General features: G+C 39.1%; 1 protein-coding gene and 1 long non-coding RNA gene across 2 annotated transcripts in view; one reads left to right on the forward strand and one right to left on the reverse strand.

The window, feature by feature from the left end:
- The first annotated feature begins 486 nt into the window (after positions 1–486).
- Positions 487–21,981, forward strand: part of LOC148188838 (uncharacterized) — a 148,655-nt gene continuing 127,160 nt past the window's right edge. The window contains exon 1 of the long non-coding RNA XR_015777181.1: positions 487–874. This is a non-coding gene — a long non-coding RNA (uncharacterized LOC148188838). The remainder of the gene's footprint in view (positions 875–21,981) is intronic.
- On the reverse strand, positions 18,401–21,595 carry nanos1 (nanos homolog 1). The gene has a single exon (XM_042493312.2). The coding sequence runs from the start codon at positions 20,700–20,702 to the stop codon at positions 19,992–19,994; it is 711 nt and encodes a 236-aa protein (XP_042349246.1). The 5' UTR covers positions 20,703–21,595; the 3' UTR covers positions 18,401–19,991.

A 21,981-nucleotide genomic window follows, 5' to 3' on the forward strand; every position in this document is an offset into this window, starting at 1 on the left:
CACGAACTACATTGCGGTCGCACGTATTAAACGTCACAGCTACAAACACTATATAAGCACGTTACACAATCGAAAAATGTTATAAACAGATACATTTACAAGTTTGAGTGAGACTCCTTAAAGCTGTAAAGGCAGACAAGCGGGTTTAATGAGTTTCTGTGTCGCTGTGATGACGTCTAACGTCCCCGACAAACACTGTAGTCCCATTTAGCCACGTGTTAGCAATCGCATTTTTTAAGACGAGTAAAGCCTTAAAAGTTCAAAAATCGTGTTAAAGCAGACGTATTTTATGTTGCAGAACAAAACTTCTAAATATATTTTGCCTTTGTTAACCGCAGATCCTAATTAATGCATTTTACCGAAAACCCATTAAAAAAAACAGACTTTTAGATCCGGACGTGCTAAGAGGCCAACGGACTTCCGCGTTTTAGGACTCATTACTTCACCACTCCTTTGCTTTAATGACAAATTAACCCTTTCAGGTGGGTAAAGCAGTGTTTCAGTGCACCGCCCGGCCAGCAGCTCAGTGATAAAAATGAAACACACCCGCGGTGTTGCGTCATTAACAGGTGCGCGCGGGTGTGGCTAAGAGGCTGGTTGCTGAAAGCTCGTGGCGGATGTTACAGGTGACGTTTCTGTGAGGAACTTTTACCTTTGACGTGTGTGAGGACTTCCTGCTGTTTTTAAACGAAGAGCTCAACATTTTTGAAACATTTGAGGAGCTCAGTAACAAAAGCGGCTCATTGGACTGGATTCCTGTAACAGAGAGGCCGAGCGGACTGGTTATACTGGGACACAGAGGTCCACTGGACTGTTAGCTTTGGAGGAGCTGGACCTGGAGCAGGAGCAGACCGTCCCAAATATCTTCAGACTGGTGAGTGCAAACTGATTTTGATGGTTAGTTTTAGGTTATGAGTGAGAGTTGTGTTGAAACGGCGCTGTAGCTGAATTGTGTTGTTGTTGTTGTTGTTGTTGTTGTTGTTGTTTGTGATAATGCTTGTTGCACCGCCGCGGTGTCCACGTGTTGTTTATTGCTGGTATCATTGCTGTTGAATTGTCCCAGTTGGGCTCTTAACTGGTTTCACTGGTCTCATATCTTGGGTTTTCATCTATCAGAGCTTGGTATTTTTGATCAGATTGTTTTGGGAGCCCTGGTTGATTTTTTTAAGAAGGTTAAATAGAAAATACGTTGTGGAGGTGAGGAGTCTTAGTTGTGTTGTTTATTATATGATTTGGTCTATTTGAAGAATAGGGATGCACCATAGTGGATTTTTTTTTCTTTTTTTTTTTGTTGCTGATATCCAATATATTGATACATAACAACTCATTTGGCCAATAACTGATACCGATACATCCACTGTTTTCCCCACCTACTTGATCATCAAGTATTGATATTAACATTATCTTATGCATATTCTTATCTTAATGGTTCGCCAGCAGATAGAGACATAAAATACAATGCTTTTCAATGTTTGCAAAACTAAGTTATTGTGCAAAATAAGAAAAAAAGTTCACTTTAGGGTTGATGTTTTGTACACGTTTATTTTGTCAAAAAAAAAAATCTGTTTGTGATATTGGCAGAAACCAGCATTGGCCAATTCTGGTTCAGATGTTGAAATTACTTCTTCTCACTACATCTTTTTTTCAAAATATTTGGGGTATCCCATTTTGTCAGTTGTGCCTGTAAAAAGTGGTTTTTGGACATATTGTGTTTGAGATGGCGTGTCAGTTCTGTGTTTGATTATTCCTAATGTTTTCCTCTGTGTATTGTAGTCAGGAGATTAATATAAGTTGAGTGCTCAGGCATTGGGACAGTAATCTGGGACATTGGGACAGTAATCTGGGACATTGGGACAGGCACTGGGACAATTGAGTAAATTGTTCCAGAATGCAAGTTTTTATAAAGTACCACTCTTTCCCCGTACTTAACTCACTTTGATCTATGTACATTTTTACCAAAATATTTATAAATAGTGTTATAGTAACAGATTTAAAGTAGCTGGACTTTTTGGCTATGTATGTCTTTTCCAGTACTCTTTCCAAACCTCTTATAGCTTGTATCATCAGATTTAATTCTAGTAGAAAGCCTGATGGTGATGAGTTGTTCGTGACGCAGATGAAGGATCCTGATTCATAACTCTGGTATGGTTGCATCTGTTTTGCTTCTTTTGGTGTTTGGAAGCTTTTGCTATCGGAGAATATTTACCAGGTTTTTGAGCACAATGGACGAGTCAAAAGGTTCCTTTTTGAGGAATATTTATTAGGTGCAGTCAGTAGCGTGATGTAAAGAGTAACATGATATCATCAGTGTTTTATGGATCATGGTGATCTTGTGTGTTTCACTCTGATTTGTGTGTTTTTTAACTTAAGTACAGAACACGTACAGTTACACAGCATCATGAATGCTGTGAAGCTATTTCTGATGTCAGTTTGGCTGCGAAACAAAAGAGTCTGATTTCCTTCCTCGTGTGTATTTCAGAGAGCTGTTTTATTTCAAGCCGTTTTATTTCAAGCAATCGCTGATGGTTTTAATTAACAGCTATTAAAAACCCACATCAGTGGTTGTTTGAAATAAAACAGCTGTCAGTTCAGACATGTTTCTAAAGTTACCGATCAACAGAGCATACTCCTTTTTTAATATTTATAATCTGGAGTATTAAACGAGTTTTACTTATTATCTGTCACATTTTTCCAGCTAGTCTTAAAATTCACACCAGCAACGTTTCTAGACTGTCACCACCATACTGAGTCTACCAAAACTAGACAAAAAGAAATATGTTTCTGATCCCATCCGATAAGGAAAGTGCATTTGTAGACACTGGACTACCTGAAATGCAAAATGTCATTCAAATCCAGTGATAGGACTAAAATAGTTACTATAAAAATGCAAGAAATTGCACATTTAGTCCAATATTTAGGTTTGTTGATAATGCACTGAAGTCGAACTCAAACTGTCCACTGAACAACTGCAAAATAGTTTTAAATATGTAAACGTGTTTTTTAAGTATCACTCTTTATTTTTAGTACCAACAATCAAACACCAGATGGTGCTAAAGAGTTAAATATATATGTTGTACACAAACACGTAAAGCAGCACACAGTACGTATGAACACAAAACGGGTTTTATGGATCACCCTCCAATGAACTGAACTTTATGCTGTGACTGTTAACTGTCGTACTTTCAGGCATTTTATTTTCCAATCTTTAACCCACTGCAAACTTTAGTACTGTGCTGGCTGAATGTTTTTTTAATGCCAAACATATTTAGAATTAAGGAAAATGAATCTTTTGAAATTGTCTTTATTAAGTGATGTAAAAACTTGTGGTCACGTGGTTACGGAGTTACAAGTTGGAATAAAAATCAAGAGTTTCATCGCAGTATATTAGGATCTTGCTGCTTTGGACAACAAAGCGATATTTACAGATATCAGTAAGTCTGCCACAGTGTGATTTAGACTCAGTTGAACTCCTGTGATCGATATGAGACAATATCAGTAAATATTTTGGCAGCCAGCACTGTGGCGTGCTTGAACGCAAGCTTTGACACATGTGTGCTGTAGGGATTTCAAAATAAAGGCTTATCTTAAATATTATGATATTCATTGATGTTTTCACTTTGCATTTATAATATTTTATCGTTGATCACTGAATCGATATATCAAAGCAGATGTATCAGCATATAAACGTACTCCTGCAGCAGGTCAATCACAGTCTAGATTCTCTGCTTGCAGTTTCTAATCTTTACTTAAAAGTTACTGTAACACCTGTTCTGCTCATAAAAAACATTTGAGAAAACATCACTTCATCATAAACTAGTAGAATATCTAATACAGTCACATTATAAGTTTTAATGTGATATATTTTTATAGAAATGGTCTTGTTTCATGCAGAGAGGGGACATTTTGGTTTTTTGAGCAAGATATTAGTGAAAGTCAGGAACGCAAAATGAAAATCCACTGTAGCAGATGGGAAATGTTAGTCGTGATTGTGCCAGATGGGAAATGTTGCATGTTAATTATGAAGAAAAAGCTGAATTTAGACTAAAGTATATTAGGGCAGATGGCAGATTGTGAATGGCTATTATTCCTGACCAAAGCTCCCCTGTGATTAAAACCAAATGTTTCTGCAGTTTGCTTTTTGTTTTCTTGATGTTGTAGCTGGTTGGTGAATGCGTGATGGTCACAGCGCCATAGCTGGACGTTTGTTTTCCTCTGCGTAACTACTCCAAATATGAGAAACAATACTGCGTGGTCGAATACCTGTGAGTAGATACTATGTAACTTTTAAATCACACTTTAAGATGCAAAATGATTTTTCTTTTTTCACACATAACATCACTCTCATACAACTTTAACTCACAAACTAGAATTTCAGATTTGCTTTTTGCAGTAAAAAACTTCGCTCACAGCGCCAGTGGTTGGATAAGTCCTGGATCTTTATTGAGTTCAAGTTTGTAGGGATGATAACAATAAGTCAATGATCGATTAATCCGTCATTAAGAATCTACTGAACATGTTAAATTTTATTGATTAATTGATAGGTTATGCAATACTTTCAAAGTATATGAAATATGTTGCTGTGAGCTTTGATTGAGGAAAAACAGCATTTTATTTATTTTTTTAATGTATTTTTATGTTTATTTATTTATTATTATTATTTATTATTTTAAACTGCTTGTGGTATTCCTAGAAATAAGAAAGATAAGAATGTTTTTTTATTTATTCATTTTCAAAAAATGATTATTCGATTGTTAAATTTACCAATAATTGTTTGAGAAAAGTGCTTTTGATTTGCAACCCACACTAGTCGGTCATTCCTGCATGGTTTTCTTACATATTCACCTTAAGTGAGTCACCCGCTGTTGTTGTGCACTCTCAGAAATGTCTATTCTGCTAAAATCCCAATTATACACAGTGTCCATAGTGAATATGTTGAGACAGGTACAGCAAACTCCATATTGTGCAGTACAATCACATATTCAGATTCAATCATTCAAAGCTTTCACACGCAGTCAGTGTTGCGTTTACAGAAAAAGTCTAAAATCACGTTTTTGGTTCACTCCTTTGGGGTGAAATGTCTGTTATGTGTGTGTGACCTTCCCTCCTCTGATGAAAAATGATCTATATCACAGGATGTGAGCAGAATTTTGATGTGAAAGCTCGACTTCAGCCGTCTTTGAGCTGCATGTTCCCTGCGCCCCGATTGATTTCAGCATCAATGTTCATCTACATTACAGAAACTGAGCTTTGACAGCTAATCTCTCAGAATCTGGCAAAGATTTCACTTAGTTACTTATATGCACAAACAGTTTTCCTCACTAAAAGTTGTTTGGAAATATGCAGAAATCCACAATAGAAAAGACATACCATTAAAATGCATCCAGCACTTCACTTGAAGCCACAGTGTGTTGGATTTTTATGTGATTGTATCATTTTGTTGTTAGAAAAGAGTAGCGAGAGTATCTGAGGGGCGTTTCTTTGCCTTTGGTTTGTACCTGAGCGAACTGAGAAATCAGTGAATGAGGAGTTGAAAGATGCTGAGTTGGTTAAGTTTCTTGATCCTGTGAATTGTGTTGAAGGCTTCGCTGAAATCAGCAAAGAAGGATGGGAACAAAGTTGTCTGGGATTTACTCAAAGTGTCAGGATTTAAGACTCTTTTTGAAGGGCGGATCTATTATTATTATTATTATTATTATTATTATTATTATTATTATTATTATTTAGGTTGTGATATCATACTGTAACCCCTGTAATGTTGCTTCTCGGGACAAGATTTTGTTATCAGCAGTGTTGTGGTGTCCATTTGTAGTCCGAGTAGGATTGACCAATCACATTTGAAACAGCTGCGTCCACCGTACTCACTCAGGAAATAAAAAAAAAAAACATCATTCAGAGTCCTTCATTGCGTCTGTTTTCAGGCTGTTCGACCTCGACAGTTGTCTCTGGGAATGAGCATTTTATTTTAGTATCCGCGTATTTACTGCTTTTCTATCATTTGCCTCGTAACCTTATTTATTTCCTTTTTTTAAAATAGTTTTTTAAACTTTGAACTGTGTACTCTTTGCTCAGCACCCGTGTATTTTCACACGAGGACACCAGCGTGCCAGTCAACATATTGATTTATGTATTCATCGTCTCTGACATACTGCTTACTCCTGTCTGCTGTTTATTTGTAAATGTTTGTGTTGTCTGTAGACTGTTGAAACCAAACTGCCCTTTGGGATAAAAAAAAGTTGTGTGAACTGAATTGAATCGGACAACGGTTGTGCAAAAGCGGGTGCACTGGTTAAGTGCAATTTCAGAACCGGTCGGCTTTGTCTGATGAAGAGTTAGTTTAATATTAGCTCTCTGAGAAATGTATCTGCATTTTATCTGTTAAAAGAGATCAGCTGAAATGACTTTTGCATGGAAGAGAAACTCTCAGCTGTCTGCTTGTTACACTGAATCAGCTGAAATATTGAGGTTTATAGTTGTCAGCCCAATAGCAGATAGGTTCTCTGACTTATCATTTCGTAGCTCTCCAGTAATGTTCTTTGTGTATTCAAATCCAAGCCTTTCAGTTTTGGTCAAAGTATGTCTGTTTTTGCAGCAAAAATGTAGTTTTCCAAAACTCAACAGTTTTCCTAAATAAACTAGCCCACCTAAAGTGCCTCTTTGTGACTGAGCCAAGCTTTATTTGATAATTATGTGTTCTCAATGATTCTTTGATCCGAAAGTCAGTAACTGAAACAAACTAACCGATCAGGCAGTGGTTGACCAGCAACTTCCTTGCTCTGCCAGGTGAAATGAATGTTTCCGGTGTCTGGTGGTTTTGAATATAACTGCTTCAGTTTTCCCATCAGAAAGTGCCGTCTGATGGCAAGATAGAGTGGTGAAAATAAATCATTGACTGTAGAGAAGTACCTTACACAATGACTCTTCAAAAATCTGAAACAACCGTGTTTAAACGTTTTTTTAAATCATGGAAAAGAACAGGAAGGACCCACCCTGAAACTTCAGTATCTTGCTATGTTCCTCTGTTACGTCTCTTGTGTATCAGCAGCACTCAGTTCTTCAAAGATACCTTCAGATTTGACTTTGACCTTGATCCCCTTACCAACTTTACTCGTAGTAGCTCCCTGAATACAGATCTTAAACTGCTTCACAATAGTCTGTGTGTGTTTTTCACCTTAAAACATTCACCTGAAGCTGCAGCTGCATTCAGTCCCTGTTTCCAGGAGGCTGTCGGAGTTTTAATTTTCCCAGATGAAGTACCTCTTCCTGCCTTTGGGTTGTGCTGTTGCACCATATTCCCTCACTCTGGTCCAAGTCGCTGAGGTCTTGTTTGCCTGCAGACTGGCCCGGCATCCACCTGGAAGTGGTACAAAAGCACAGTTGTGCAGGAAGCTTCTGCAATTTCCTCCCTCTTGCGTCACAAACGCATTACTGTGCCTCTCACCCAAACCACAACCACATGGGACCCGGTGCAGCGCTGGAATTTTCCCACTGACAAAAACACATTAACTGTACCGAGCTAAGAACTGAGCGGATCATTTGGCCGAGCTGTTGCTGTGATCCTTTCTATGAATGAGCCTCTTCTTAGCAGCACCTGTCATGTGTTTATGGGAACAAATGAAGCACAGTGTCTGTGCAGATCTGCTCCTCTACTTTATTACCTATATCACATTTGAACGTCCACTGAGTATTTTTTTATTTCCAGATATGTCCCAGACTGGTTGTGTTTAAATTATAGTGTTTTTTTGTCATGTGTCTGTCATGTCTCAGCTCTACAGCAGCAGATAAAGATCAGATAACACTGATTTGAAAGGGCTGCATCTTGTTTATCCTGTCTCTAAATTTTAGTTTTAACCTTTAAGAAAATGCTGCAGAGAAATTGGCATATCATAAACTATTAAAGCATGCAAATAATCCATTTTACATTTCTGCAGGCCAAACCATTAATACAATACATTTGTGTGGTATTGTGTCTTGCATACACTGAAACGATCATATCATATTTTTTGCTAAAAATGCAGCAATGGCTCGGTGAAAAACATCTGCTTTTCATGCCATAATTTCAGCAGGAAGCACAGCAACGTCTTGGTAGGAAAGAAACTATTTTTGTGGAACTATTCCTGGTGGAAATGTATCAGTTTATTGGTTAAAAACAAACTTTTCCCGGTAGGAAGCGCAGCAACGTCTTGGTAAAAAAACAACCACTTTTTGCGGCATTATCCTGACTGGGGACGCAGTTAAGTCTTGGATAAAAACACAGCTTTTATGGCACTATCCTGACAAGAAGCACAACAGCTTCTCTGTGGAAAAACAACCACTTTTCATGGCACTATCTGACAGAAAACACAGCAATGTCTGGGTTATAAACAAAAGTTTCTTGTGGCACTATACCTATACCTGGAAACACAGGGAAGATTGCCAAAAGAAATGCACGTTTGTTTGCTAAGAAGCGGCTGGAAACACAGCAGTGACCTGCTAAAAACAACAGTTTTTTGTTGTTTGTTGGTCTCAAACAGTGGTCTGCAGTTTTCTGCAGCTTGGCAGGTGTCCTCTTCACCTCCCGATGACAAAGACAGCTCATGTACTACGTCACTTCAGAAATGTTGGCATGATATGTATGAAACGTACGAATGTGAAGTATCTGTGGTTTGCAGGAACATCAGTTGCCAAAATTTACCATCGGCATTTGGGCCAAAATAAGTTCCAAAATGCACCGCACACCCATCATGCATTGCAAAAGGCATCTGTTTTTCTTATTCCTGGGAAGTTACAGAACTTTGCCAGTGACCCACAGCAGTGTCATCTTTGGTCTCATGTATCATCGTAGTTTAGTAGCGCTGGCATCTTGCACAGCTCTTCTTCCAAGCATTAGAGCCGCAATTTGCATAGAAATGAAACAGCTGGATGAGTTCAGTTTAAAGTTTAGTGAAACCACGAGCCGAGTTGCTATCGATCGCTCCCACCTACAGAGAAATAAATCTTGTACGTTTCCATGAAACCTATAGTTACATTTTCATCACTCTCCCCCAGAAACAATCTCAAGAGAGCAGAAAAGACCACCCTCTGGCAGTTTTAATTCACTGCATTATTAAATAACAGAAGATAGAAAACAGATCAATTTAACACTTGGACGGTGATCAATGTAGAAACATGATCACATAAAAACAACCCAGGGCCATTGTTAATGAACACCGTGTCTACTAGAATTAAGTAGATATGAATGGAAACAAATTAAGCTGCATAAAATGGAAAGTACTTGAAAACAAATATAGTGGTGTTGAGTACTTCAGTCCTCTGGTGAGCTGTCGCAGGTGTTTTCAGTCACTCTGGCTGATTAGACGGTGCTCAGGTTGTGTGGGCAGAAACAATTCTTGGAGGTCACAAACCTCGATGTGCTCAAAAGGATCAAAAAAGTGTGTCTTCTCCCAACTTCATACTAGTAATGTACTCAATGTACTTTTTTCATCTGATAAACACTGAACTAATTGTTAGTGTTGGCTACATTTTCGCAGTTGGTATACTAAAATCAGTTTGTTTGTTTTTTAAACATTCAGTGTGTGTGCTTTCAAATAAGGATCTGTTGCAGTGTCCCAATATGCACACTGGCAAACAAACTTTCCATATTGAGAAGAGCAAAAAAATACATTTTTAATTATCTGTTTTTCTCAGTTTTATGTAAATGTTTGCAGCTGTCAGTTGCTCCTCTATCTCCTTTGTGCGTTTGCAGACAATAGCATTTTTCAGACAATAGTTAACATCAGCATATCTTCATTTGCACTCTGATGAATTTAAGTTAGACATAATTTTGACATTTTTCCAGTGTGAATAAATGACATACTTATAAACTGCTTAAAAATGAGTTTGTAATATGGAACTGGGACACATCTGAGACTCTCTAATACCTGAACGACAGAATAGGTCAATTTCTTCTGACTGTCAAAACAACTTCTATGACTGTCCCAAAAAAATGACTGTCCTCATGTTTGCAGTTTTAAACGCGTCTAAACTGTTGTTAAACAGTTACTCTATGAAACTAGTCGGTTAGGCTGAAGAAAGCCGTCATGGTTTGGCTTTAGTTAGTGCTTTTGTTACTATCATAATGGGAAATATGTCACTTGACAGACTTCACATACATCGCATCATATACGTCATGTCACACATGTCACATGACAAACGTCACCAGAGTAATATTCTACACATATAATCATACTACCGTGTGTTGTTATTAAAGGAAGTTAACGTGGACTTCTGGGCACAAATACTGGCCTCCTGGGTGAAAATCCTGCACTTACTTGATCCATCCTCCACCCACTGTGCCCAGCATACAGGGACTTCTTTAATCTTCATACAATATTATGCAGACTGTGGCACTTTACTGCTGACCTTACATCCTCCTTTGATCCCATTATTATTACCACAGTCACATGAGCGCGCAGCTTTACAATAAACGTTAGTATGTGTCATAATATGCTGCGTGTACTCTTGACCTATGGCATTTTTTCGGTGAGAAGGAGCTGGCCTTTACAGTCAGCCGGTGAGGCACAACTCTAAAATCTTGAACATGTCTCTGGTACACGGTTAGTGATGCTGATGATGGCTTTGTAGCTGAAACGCTTTTGTTTCTATTTGTTTTGATGGCATATAATGAGTTTATATGATTGGATTTGTTTTTACCAACAGGAGATGATACAAAGCGTGTACGAATTATGAGTTGTTTTCCTAAATACCACAATATATTGAAATGTTTTCATCTTTCGGCAATATACATCTTAATACACCCAAAACTCAACCATATTTGATGTGTATACTAACCAACAGAGTAAGAATATGTAACATGCTTGTCAGTGTGGTGAATCCGCTAAATACTCAAAATCTATGAGGTTAAAAAAAGATTAAAAAGGATGATCTAATGTTCAAATTTCACTTTTTTATTGATTATCTTTATAGATTATAAATAGTTTATAGTCTTCTAGATACATATTTCACATAGTTTAATAGTGAAAGTTTTGGCGCCCCCGGGAGAGCACACACCGTCTTTGTCGTCCCCTCCCCCGCCCCTGCCGCTCCTGTCGCTCCTGTCTCTCTCACTATCAGAACAAAAAAGCAAGCTTTTAAAAAGCAGAAGTTTACATACATTTCTCACATATGGACATCGATGGTGCTTATGTGGCTGTTTCCGCTCACTGAAATAATATTTTCATGCCCTTTCCTAAAATGGACGACAGAGCTAAAGCATTAAACTCGTGTTGAACTCACACCTTGTGCACAGTTTGGTCAGTTCACATAACAGAAGTAATCCATCTCTTCGACGTAGTTTTCAACCCTGCAGCAAAATGCCCACATCAGTCCTTCACCCATATCTTTACTATCACTCTGTACAAAATATTTACCTGCACATCAACTTTTTTCTAAATTTTGTGCAGATAAACGGATCCAAATCACCACCGGGCCATAATGTGAGGGCTAAAGATGGTATCCTCTTTACCTCCCTCTACGGGATGACTTTCATGGTTGGCTGCTGTCCAATTTTATCTCCGGGAGTTGCTAGGCGACAGGAACATCCTCGTTGCACAAGTGTATTCTGGGAAATGATGGGACCAATAAATGAATTCTCCAGATCTGTAACTTATTATCTGCTTTCAACATTGTTATTATATGGGTCAATGAGAAAGCAGGGTGCTGTGAAAATGGACCATTTTTAGTGTACTAATATACAGTAGTGTACCATGAGACAGCAACCGGTAACAAAGGAGTGCTTTGATAGTGTGAAAAAGGTGACTTTAAACCATTAATGTTAAAATTTAAATACCTTAAAGTTCATCTTATTTTACTGTGCAGGAAGTTCAAAAGTGAAAAAAACAAGGTGTACTTCATGTAGCAGTCATGATGTTGAGCTGCGTGAATTAATGAATCCTCCAAGTCACATCAGCGAGAAGCTGCGGCTGCAGAATATTGGCTTAGTCTTTATCACATGCCAGAGGGGATCCTGATGCCTCAGTCTCGGTGATAACTATTCAGAGTCAACACCTGACTGATAACACTGACCTTTAATTAAAACATTTTTTCACAATAATCTCTAGTTTTTATTAAAAGTAAAAGTCACTGGAGGGGTGATGAATGGCAGTCTTTTCTCACCGAGCTCTGCAGCGCTGCAGCTCACATTATATATTGTATGAGAACCTGCAAACGTGTCATCAAATGGCCATGACATGTTGGTAATATAGATATCTAATCACCACTGCAAACTTCCCCGTAAACCTGCAGGTCTGTATGATATTACACTGACTGCTTCAGTGGCGAGCAAATAAAACACTATTACACCGCTGGAAGTGTCAAGCAATGCACTCCTACGATATATGATCCAGATAAGTCACAGCGACGGAAAAAAAACACTACATGACATAAACTTCACAGATTAAAAAAAGCAAAGTATTTTTCCAAAGATACTTATTCTCTATTTCTTGTGGTGTTTTGGAGCTGTTTCAGCATCACACACAATGTTTAGACGTTATTTCCAGCTGTGAGCCATTGACAGCAAACCAGGTGAGCAGGAATGAGACAGCAGCAGAGTTATATCCTGTCCCTCAACCTCTCTCTCCTTTACAAAAATAAATCCCAGCAGAGGACAAAAACAGGAAATTATATTTATTTAAACTCCATGCATACTATTTAGTATAATTAATGAGTTTAATTAATGAGTATGTGAGATTTTTTTTAGTCGGGCTGGGCAATATATTAGTGTCATAATAATATCATGATATGAGACTAGGCAGTGTCTTTGATTTTAGATATTATAATATCATAAGTGTTGTGTTGGCTGGTTTTAAAGGCTGCATTACAGCAAAGTGATGTGATTTTCTGGACTTCACAACTTAACTTAACTTGACTATTCTATCATTTGCCTTTACTCACTCGGTCATTTAATATTTTGTAAATATTTAGTTAAAGAAAAAAAAAGTCACCCTAAAATATTGTTCCAATATATATGCCAATATATATTTTTTTAAATATTGATTTTCTCCATATTGCGCAGTCCTATTTTTTTAGTCCAAAACCTTGGTATGAAACTGATGTGTTGCATAAAATTTCCAGTAAAATATTATAGTATGCTTTACGCCAACATAAATATCCCACAGTCAATGCTGCAGATGACGACGTTAATAACAGACACCGTGTAAGGCTGCTCTGTAATCTCAATAATGTTTCCATTTAAGTGCAAGTAAACAATTTCACTTTGCTAGGCATATTTTTAAATTTTTTTTAATCTGTAAATCAGTTAGTTTGCAATGATTTACCATGGTTACCGCTTTCAAACTGGTAAGGAGGCTCCCAGGAAGTGATGTGGTAATCACAGCTCAGTGCATCAAAAAGATACTACTGTTTATTCACATAAATGTGTGTCGAACAGTATTGGGAATGTAGTGATTTTGGTTGCAGAGGAGGTTCAGCTCTCACCAGGGTTGCATCTCCTGTGTAAAGTAGCCTTGATTATCTCTGCTGATAGAGAGCTTATTGTGATGTAGCCATACGTAACACGGCTGAATGGCAACAGTTGCACACAGAAACACTATTCTGTCGCAGTGTGACCACAAGCGTCTTTTAAAGCAAGGATGCTATTAGTAAAATACTAAACAAATTCATCTCTCTGCGTGATTCATCTTCACAGTCTGCAGAAAGCTGTGATCCACATAAGATTGTTGTTTGGAAGACATTGTCTGGAGGAAATTGAATTCCTGATTCTAGAAACTATTTATAAATACCAAGAGGCACAGATAAGAACAGAAAACAAGTCTCCTGCTGCTTTGTTTTATTTTTGTTGACTGTCTAAGAATATGCCTGTAATAGTGGATAAGCTGAGAGGGCCCAGAGCCAGAGCGTGACTGAAGCCAGACAGACAAACGTTTGTTTGTTTCTAATGCAGCAACTTCTTAAGAAAACACCCTCTAAGAAACCCCCGCTGAATAAATGTTAAGATGACTTGATGTTGCAGGGGTTGTATGGATACGCACCAGTGACTTGGAGGATTATTTCAACTGACAGTACATCTGCACCAGTGAAACAGCCACTGAGAAATAAGCTGATCATGCTGTGAAAGAAACTTAATAACCTGTCCGCCTCACTTAAACAGCAACGGCTTTTGGTTTCAGATAAATCCTTTGTGAAATTTCAATTATGGCATCAAAGCTGTAATCTGCCCTCACAGAGACAGAGTTGTTATCGCAGAGCGCCGCAAACGGTCAGCACAATGATGCTGACAGAGAGTTCAATAACACCATACTCGTCATTATGATCCCTTCCACCTCAGTGGCTTCGAATAACACTGAATATAGGAAGTGTCACTTAACAGGTATTAATGTTTTTGTAGTTCCTTTTATCACCACAGGGGGTGCTAATGTGTTGAAAATGCGTCAGTGCCAAAAAAAACATTTTTTTTTTTTTTTATGTCTTCCAATTTTAAAATCAAACCAGCACCAATTCACCAATAGGGCATTTAATGTGAAGGCTATAGATGGTATCCTCTTTAACTCGCTCTCAGGAATGACTTTCATGCTCAGCTGCTGTCCAATTTTATCTCCAGGTGTTGCTAGGCGACAGGAGCATCCTCATTACAAGTGTATTCTGGGAAAAGATGGGACCCATAAATGAATTCAGCGGATCTGTGACTTATTACGAGCCTTGCACGCTGTTGTCAGGAGGGTCAATGAAAGAGAAGGATAATATGTAAATGGACCATTAGGTCACTTAGTGGAGTCATTTCAGTATTTGCTTTGTCCCGCCTGGAGAACCAGACAGATTAGGTTTGAATGTTTCAGCTCTATTAGACCACATACAGAGGTTCAGGGAGTTTGTGTGTGAACTAATGTATTTTGATGCATTTTCTCAGTCTGTGTTTTTCATAAGCGACTAACTATTTTAAAACTTGTCAACCTGGCAGCATACAGGGAGGCTGAGATTACTGCAACAATGAAGAGGGCTGTACATCATTAGCCTGTAGGAAGTGTGTTTTCTGGGAATTGATTGGACGAGTAGATGGATTTTCCAGCTCTCGTTGCCTTCAACATTATTATATGGGTCGATATAAAAGAGATATGCTTTTGAAATGGCGCATTGTTTAATTTAGTCATTTTAGGATGGCTAGTCATAACTGGGGATGGGAGTCATAACTTTGGTGGCTCATAATGTATCTGGTATGAAATTAATCTGCAGATGTTTTGGTTTAAAATGAGGACAAACTTTTTCAAAATTTCATGGAATGCCTTTTGTACTTTGCTTTTGCTGCATGATTTTGATGAGGACTTGCAGCCCTTACTGGCTGGCTAAAGATACGTGTCCACAGGATGCATGATTTGCACGCTTCACAATCACTGCCCATGTAAGTAGTCATGTCGTGCATTCAGGCAGCGCCTCATTGTGTCACGACTGGGCATCCACTCCTCATTTGCATAACGCTGAATGTTGGTTACTTTATGCAGTTAGGGTCGTCCAGCACACCTCACTGCCTTTGTAAACTCTTGAAAAACTTTTTACCAAACTGTCATCAATCTTAAATGAAGACAGATTCAGCAACTGCATGACTTGTTTTTCCATTAAATGTTTCAAGAAACACATATTGGTGAGCCTTTTTCTTATATAAGAGAAAATTGTCAAACAAGCTGCCATTTTGGTCTGGTTTGAAATCTGGATGCAGAAAACCCACATGCATTGTAGCACGCAAATTTGTCCCTTGCTGGGAAGTGACACAATCCCTCCCATCTAAATCTTCTCTGTTGAATTTGGAGTCAAATTTTTAACACTTATAAATAACCTTAACCATGAGAGGTCCTTGAGCATACTGTCATAAACATGCATGCAAAACATTAGGCTGACAGGTCCAGTAGTTTGTGAGATTATCTGCAGACAGACAGATATACTCACTTTTGCAGACACTGATAATCATGATTCGATATTACATAAACAAATATTTATCACACGCATGGGATTTAAAATAGCTGACTGACAGTGTGTCACAAAAATCTATTCAGATTTTGCATTTGATTGTGCATGAAAGCAAAAAGTTAACCAGAAAAGGTCAAAGTAATCAAAAAGTGGTTGAAACATCCAAATTCTTCCACCCATAATGATTAGCAAATAATAATCTAAATTCAAGCAGACAATTTCAGGATAACTTTATCATCAACTGCACCCACTGTGTTTTCTCTGTACATGAAATATTATCAAGCTCTTCCATGAAGCAATCCCATCTATCAGACGGGTACGATGGAGCAGCACCTGAGCCCGTCTGACTGGGCTATACTGGGACAGAAAGGTTGGGGAGCCACTAATCTACTGTTCTTCAACTACAGCCCTTTAAACAGGAAACAGTCTTTGAAGCCGCCGCAATGATGAGCTGCGTGAATTAATGAAACCTCTAAATCACATTAACAGCAAAGACTAACTAATGCTGCAGAGCATTAGCTAAATCTTAATCACCTGCCAGAGGGGATCCTGTTGCCTCAGTCTTGGCGATAACTACTCCGAGGCAACACCTGACCGATAAGGCTGCCCTTTAATTAAATTTTTTTTTCCTCGCTGTTTTTATAATAAAAAGATCCAGCATGTAGCAGAACTTTGCTGCTTCACATCTTGTCTTGAAACAAACCTGCCTCGTGCTTCAAGCTCTGCAGAAAGAGTTGTTTTGCTCACAAACTGCATATTGCATAAAAACCAGACGGCTAAGACATATTATATGATCATGAAAGATACATATCTCATAAATGGTGCAACTAAATAGATTATATGGGCCCTGTCTGCAGTGCAGCTAATGGAGGCCGCGGCGTAGAGGGAATAAGACCTGTTAGCTGACTCTGTTTGCCTGAAATGCTAGCCTGCCAGGCTTTTTCACCACTGTTCTCACAGAGATAAATCCCTGTTGCACTTAGTAGTCATCCATTTTTAATGGCGCAGGCTCAGCTGGAGAGATGCATGAAGACAGAGGAGGGGGGTAACAGAAAGGGAGGGAGGGAGGGAGGGAGGAACAGCCAAGGTGTGGATGACACCAGCCGGATGCCTCGGGCTAATGTATGTACAGTCTTCTTGATGTGTTTTTCTACTGCATGCTCAGCGTCAGCAGCAATTACGAACGTCTGAGGTTGTTTTGCTGGTGAGTCGGGGCCGCAGACAGTCAAACCATTCATGCTCTCATCGTGGTTTTTCGTACTCTATTTATTGTTCCCTCATTGACGGGACAGTTTGCAAGAAATGGAGCACCCGCAGCTGCACGACCGTGGACAGCTCGCTCCAAAAAAACAAGAAGGAGCAGCAAAGCTTCCTGCCCGTTTTTTTTGAGCCCCTTAATATGTCTGCAGCAGCCATTCCACAGATGGCAGGCGGAGAAGGCCTGGGAGGGCCAGCTATTCAATCTACTTCAGTGCAAACATGATCCGTTTGAATGGCGAGGCAGAAGCCAAGACATTCTTGTGTGGGCAGACCTCCCCAAACAACCGCGAACAACCGTGGCACTGTGTTTGTCCTTCAGAGACAATCTTTAAGATGCCAGAGCAGCAGAGCAGTTTGAGTTTGTCCAAAAGCAAAGGTTAAGGGGAAGTTTTCCTCTGGTGAGTTTGTTGTTGTTGTTGCATGCATGAGGGCTCAACACTTGGCCACATACAGTCTGTAAGTTTGTCAGTTTGCAGGCCAATTAGGGCAAGCAGAGCCATTCCTGTCGATGTGATGGTAATCGACTTTCCTGCTTAATTTAAATCACTAAATGAGCCAGTAAACCAGTTATTCTAGACTATTACACAACTAAAATAAAGGTTTTTGTTCCCACACTGTAAAATCTCATGACCTGATTTTCCTTTGCCTTGAAAAAATGTGAAGAAATATAACTATTAGTTTAAATCTATGTTTACTTTATATCATATTGTTAAGTTTACTTAATAGTTCTGTTTTATTTACTTAATTTTATAAAATTGTTGCACTTAAAAATGACGAGTTTAACTAAATTGTTTGTTTTTTTAAGTTTTAGCAACATCAGTACACCAAGTTTGTGTGCTATAAATTTGTGAGCTGCTAATCGCAAACTATCAAATTTGTACTTTCTTAAACATTTTAACAAAACAGAGCTTGTTTCATCATTGGCATGATCAGGTTAAGTCAGACTAACTTGGTTAACTGAAGTTGCTAAAACTTAAAAAGAACAGGGTAACTTCTCTTGTCATTTTAAGTTTCAAAAACTTCACAAACTTAAGTAAACACAGTTACATTTTGAGCTAAGTTAACAATTAGATATAAAACAAACATAAACTAAGATTAATAGTTATGTTTACTTTTTCAAGGCAGTATGTTTCCCAAGATTATTCTAAGTAAGGTCAGATTTTACAGTGCACACAGTCTGATGTTGAAGAAACCACCACATAGCTCCAAATATTTGATAGGTTTTTATTTCTCTAGTGGATTCATATGTTGTTATTCTGCACAGCAGCATACAGGAAATTGTGGTAAAATATAAATAACAAAGTTCAACAGTGTTTCTTTTTTTTCTATTATTCATTTAATCAAAAAAACCTCTGTTAAAAGTGGCAAATTTTTGTCAGCCTTTTTCCATTCTCTTGCACACTCTCAAGAACATTGAACAACTAAACTTTAAAAAGTATGGGTATAATCACTATTTACAGACAATCACCTTTTGGTGAGCAACGCTTATAGCTTCTTGGAAATTCACTTCCATCATGTTAAATGCGACAAAAATGAAAATACAATTATGTTATACAAAGATCAAAAATACTATCAAAAACCCCTTATTATAAATGGCAGCACTATATCAATAAACTGCTGTTGACATTTTACATGTAAGTACAAAATCCTGTTGAGGTAGCGCCCTCTGAAGTCACTTGTAATGTTAAAATACTGAATAAACATCACTTTATATACAATACAGCAAATCTCTCTTCTTTCTTCAATGCAATTGTATTTCCTTTGGTAAACAAAACTGTCAGAAATGTGCAGTCCTGCAAGTGACACTTTCAATCATACATTCACAACATTTTTGCATCTTTTTTTTTTGTTTTTTGGATTCTTCAGAAAAAGAAATGATGGGATGACGTGTTGAGTACTAACATTCATTTGCTCTTTTTCACCCCGTGCTCAGAGTGAAAGGGACTCACAGAGCCGACTGTGAGACTCTCTGGTGGATACATTGTCAGGGCAAACCAAAACAACAAAAACACCATAGAGAAAGAGAGACCTGACAGAGAAAAGGAAATCCAGTGTGTCGCCCTTATTTGGGAATGTAAACATAAAGAAATCTCTCATTTTCTGACTGCTTGTGGGAGTCAGATCATCACATAGGGATTGGAAAGGAGGTTTGGCTTGGCAACAATTGATTATAACGTTCCCCAGAGAACATGAGCCCTAAACAGAGGCCACATTGTCTCTTCTTTTCTTTTTTTTTTCTTTTTTTTTCTTCCTGCCTCTCAGATTGAATGTCAACTTTTTAGAGCAAGTTGGAAAATATGTTGTGGAGTTTTTTAGGCAGGCAGATGGGATCAAAGGGTTCCTCCTCCAGTCAGACACACACATTAATAATGACACATTCTTGAGCTTCTTTAATGGCAAACATAACTTTGGTTTTCTAAGACGAGAAAGAAAAAAATATCGCAGCAAGCTTAGCTCACCGTACAAAAATACTTGGTAGAAATATGACATTCATCCCCTTTGCCAATGTCAGTGTGTTTCCCTACATGACCAAAATACTTTTTTTCTTATTCACACTTTGTGATTACATGTATTTATATGCACACGCTCAAATGACTATAAACTAGCAAGAAAAATAAATCCAATGTATAAAGCATAAAATTATTCTATGTGGATAAAGGAACTATAAAAATATAAGAGATCTTAGAGAGGAAAAAAAAGATAAAATCAATATGTTTATGAAACTGGGATAAAGGCTAACTCAAAACAGTCATCTGGAAAATTGTTCAGTGCAATTCAATTTACTTTATAGTCACGTCTGTTTAGAATATTTTCATCCTCTTACCACCCACTGCCCTCCCTCCCTTTAATGGTCGCTGGGATGGCTGGTCTTTTGACAGTGGACAGTATTTTATCGTGTGGGCATTGTCCCCGTTGGCACTGCAGAGGGGGCAGGTGTAAGCCCTCAGAATCGGGCACACAACCCTGCCGTCCGGAGTCTTCAGGACGTGGGAGCCGTACACCTCCTCGGGCGCTCCGTTATTTCGGCAGAAGACGCAGATTTTGGGCTCCTGCTTGCTCCTGGAGGCGGGTTTGCGCATCTTCCTCTCCATGCCGAACAGATCGAACCCGGCGAAGCTGCCACCGAAGCCCACCTCTCGCTCCGGCAGCTGGACGCCGAGCTGGTTCTGGAAGGGGCTCAGTATCGAGAAACGCTCCTTCAAGTCCAGGATGGAGGCCGGCGGGGGGCTTCCGGACGGGCAGCAGCAGTCCAGGTGCCCGCTCTCTCCAACGCCGCCCGCGATTACGCACGGACACGCCGGGGAATCGTCCAAGCCCAGGGTCGCTTTCAGGGACTCGGTGATGGAGTTGGGGTTCTGGGGCATGCTGAGCTTATTATTCTTCGTAACCAACGTCGTCAGCCCGAGATAGTCGTTCCAGAAATTAAAAGTATAGTCATATGGGCTGCGCGCGTTCAAATAGTTGTGATTGAGAAAATCCATGGCCACTTCTGGTCGTTTGCTCGCGGTCATAAAGTGAAGCGAGCAGAGTAATCCGTAAAGTCTTTGTAGCCAGTCTCCAGGAATGGTTCATGCACAGCGGTGTGGTCTCCAGTGTTCCTGTAATGTTTGAGCGTCCTGCAAACAGGCTTTCTGGTTATAAGGACCAGGAGGGCGGGGCGCTCTCCCTTCAAAACCAAGTTTGTGATCAGGTTGAAAGCAGGCTCCCTTTCTTCAGAGCCACATTTGGACACATTTGTTTTCTCGCAGGCTGCCGCTTTGTCCGCATCAGTCACCATTCTTGGAGATTCGGGCGTTTTCGTGACAAAAAAAGTTTAAATAGTTAATGATTTGCGCAGAGAAATAATTTCGCTTTACTGTAGTTAATGACAATATTTCAGCGCGATCAATTAGAGGAGGATTGCTCGGCTCTTTGTCCCCCCCTTGGTACTAAAATATTACAATTCCGCATGTTTCGTGAATCAATATCGTTAATCATTGTTACGTGAATACCATCAACGCCAACTCGGGCGTTCACACACCTTAACCCCTTGCGCGCCAGGAGCAGAGGCCCTTTGTTCCATGCAGCAGCCATCCTCTCACTGTCCAGGAATCATCTGCGCTGATGCGTCCTGTTATGTTACAAGTGAAGCAATATGAGGCAAACCTATTAACCAAAATCCTCTCGTTTCCATGTTTCTGCGTACTCAAGAGGTTTACGGCTCCATTACTATTTTGCAGAGCGATTTGTAATGCAAATCACCAGTTTAGATTATGATTAGTAGCATAAGCTGAAGCGGTTTTCTTGTTTTTTTTCCACAATTAAGCAAAATAACATCTGCAGATATTGTATTTTAGGTGTGTTTATTTCCTGAATTGTAAACGTAATTGAAGTAAACAACCTTTTATGACATCTCAGTGCTGTTTAATTGATGCATGCTGTCAGTCCTGGCACTGAAACCTCATAAAATCCAGACAAAACACCACATCAGTCCACTCGGTCAGGATGTAAACACAACATGCAGGGCTGTCTTTCAACAGGGGGCAGCATAGTGCAATTACAGGTCAGTTCATGTAGACCAAAAAGACCCCTCCCTCCCTCTCTCCCTCCCTCTCTCCCTCCCCTCTTTCCTCCCCTGAATGAATGAGAGTGCCAAACAAAACCTACAGTAATGATGGCCACTGGCTGGAAGATGAAAGTCACCCAGCAGCCACATGTCATTAGTATATTCTGATTCCACAATGGCAACAATGGTCATTTGGAAAGAGGAGCTCACAAACTCCACAGATCAGTGAAATTAAACTGAATAAT

The sequence above is a fragment of the Plectropomus leopardus genome, chromosome 8 (assembly GCF_026936395.1).
Source record: "Plectropomus leopardus strain MGB_pleo_1.0 chromosome 8, ASM2693639v1, whole genome shotgun sequence".
Classification (NCBI taxonomy): domain Eukaryota; kingdom Metazoa; phylum Chordata; class Actinopteri; order Perciformes; family Serranidae; genus Plectropomus; species Plectropomus leopardus.